Source organism: Austrofundulus limnaeus, unplaced genomic scaffold (genome assembly GCF_001266775.1).
Source record: "Austrofundulus limnaeus strain Quisiro unplaced genomic scaffold, Austrofundulus_limnaeus-1.0 Scaffold397, whole genome shotgun sequence".
NCBI classification, from domain to species: domain Eukaryota; kingdom Metazoa; phylum Chordata; class Actinopteri; order Cyprinodontiformes; family Rivulidae; genus Austrofundulus; species Austrofundulus limnaeus.
In genome coordinates, this window is record NW_013952799.1 from 451530 (window position 1) to 453465 (window position 1936).

Sequence of the window (1936 nt, forward strand, 5' to 3'; positions counted from 1 at the left end):
ATTTTATGCATCTAAAAAGAAAAATAAACACTCCATATGCATTTTTATTGTTAATTAGTGACAAAATGTCACACATATTGATGAAATATGATGAGGTAATGATTATTATAACTATATTCACCTGTGTTCTGGCYAGTAGCAGCTGCTGAAAACTTTCCACTTCTTTGCTGTCATCTGCTGCCCTCTCCTGGACAGAAAAGGAACAATCAGCGAATTAGATAGGCAAGATAAAAGTCAAAATTTGTCCCGCATTTATTAGCAAAAAAGCTTTCAGAACATAAGCTAAAGAACGCACCATGAGAACGCTGAGCATCATGTCATAGTTGTTGATGAGGAAGATGAGTTGGTCTCTTCTGGAGGGAAACTCTGCAGCCATTTTCAGCACAAAGTTTTCTACCTCAGCCTGAAAAAAAGACAACCACACTTTTGTAAAGGAAAATATTACCTAAAAAAAAGTAATGAGTGATGTGCAGATTTTATGTTTTGTGAAAATGTGTGTGTTACCTGCAGCTGACCCAGCAGAGCGTTGGTCCTCTCATTAGGAAACGTTTGGTTGATGCTGACGATGGCTGAGGAGAACTCCGCGTAACGCCGGGTGATCTGAAATCAATGTGATGCATTTATTGTCGCGTTAAAAAAAACGAGCATTTACAATCAAATAAACAAAACATTTTCACTTCACCACATCTGTGCGTATGTGAGGAGGGGCTGGGGGTACGTACATAATGTGGTCTGGTGTCCAGGACTCCCAGTTTCTGAGGATCTGTGTTTCTGATGCTCTGGATGTTCATCTCCAGGATGAGTTCAAACCTCGGCCACAGCAGCTCCAACACGGCTTCCCAGTATCTGACCATCACACAAATATAACCTTAAAAACATCCTTTTCTGTGACTTCGAAAGCAGAACTACTGCTTTTATTTTCACAGAACTTTTACTACAATCCTAACACTTGGGTGCAGCACAGACGGAAATAAAACWTCTCAAAAGAACTGGTTCAGTTGGATTTCACCACCTTTCTAACATAAAATTTGTAAAACTGAGATTTCTCTTTACTGGGTCATGTTTTTTCCAAAGACATTTTTGGACATTTAAATTGTTTTGACTTCTTTTCATGAAAGCAGGGTTTRATAAGAGTTTAGACTTTAGCTTCTAAAACTGAATTTGTTTAAAAGACAAACCTTTTGTGTTCAGAAACATCTGATTTGAAACAATCTAGTTATCAGTCTTTATGTAGAAACTTAATTTATCCATTTTTAAATATCAGAATTATTTAAAAGGTCATCCACATTTATTTAATGAAATATTCATTTGTGGGAATTTAAAATATATATATTTTCATCAACATAATAAGTGAGACAATGACTTGTCAAGAGCCGGGATGTTCCTCTTGGCAGTGATGGCTCTGAAGCGGAGGATGATGTGGATGCAGAGGAAGATAGCGATGCTGTCGTAGCAGTCGGACACGTAGGTGGACATGCTTTTCTGCAGCAAGAGACAGAAACACGGACAGAGATCATTTAGGAAGCAGCGTTTCTGCACTTATTGCTTGAAAAATTATCAACACAGTCATGGTTTTAGATCAGAGTTGAAATTATTACAACCTTTGATTTTTTAAAGAAATGGTTGGGTTCATTAAGTTATTAAAGCAATACAATGCTGTCACTTTGGTCACTTTCCCAACTAACAATCCTAGGTTTTATTTATTTAAAATTGATGTAAAAGTTATGAAAAGAGCAACAGTTCAAGGTGAAAAAACATTGCAGTTGTGGATGGGACCAGTTGAAACTAAAGATAAACGAACAAAAAGAAAATATGGTTCTGGTGCAGACCAAACATTCAAACAATGGGCCTCATGCAAGAACATGTTCGTATTCTTCTCCTAAATTTCTCTTACTTTTGTTCGTACAAAGGGTTCGTACGAACATGTCACGTCAGA

The 1936-nt window shown here is 37.1% G+C and overlaps 1 protein-coding gene across 3 annotated transcripts in view; it reads right to left on the minus strand.

Annotated features, from left to right (window-relative positions):
• The window catches only part of vps52 (VPS52 subunit of GARP complex), a 13488-nt gene that overhangs the window by 4171 nt on the left and 7381 nt on the right, over nt 1-1936 (minus strand). For all 3 annotated transcript variants that reach the window (XM_014023933.1, XM_014023932.1, XM_014023934.1), the window contains exons 13-17: nt 1364-1482; nt 723-846; nt 505-600; nt 296-403; nt 122-187 (exon numbers count right to left, since the gene is read on the minus strand). In XM_014023933.1, the coding sequence (XP_013879387.1) occupies nt 122-187; nt 296-403; nt 505-600; nt 723-846; nt 1364-1482 (513 nt within the window). The remainder of the gene's footprint in view (nt 1-121; nt 188-295; nt 404-504; nt 601-722; nt 847-1363; nt 1483-1936) is intronic.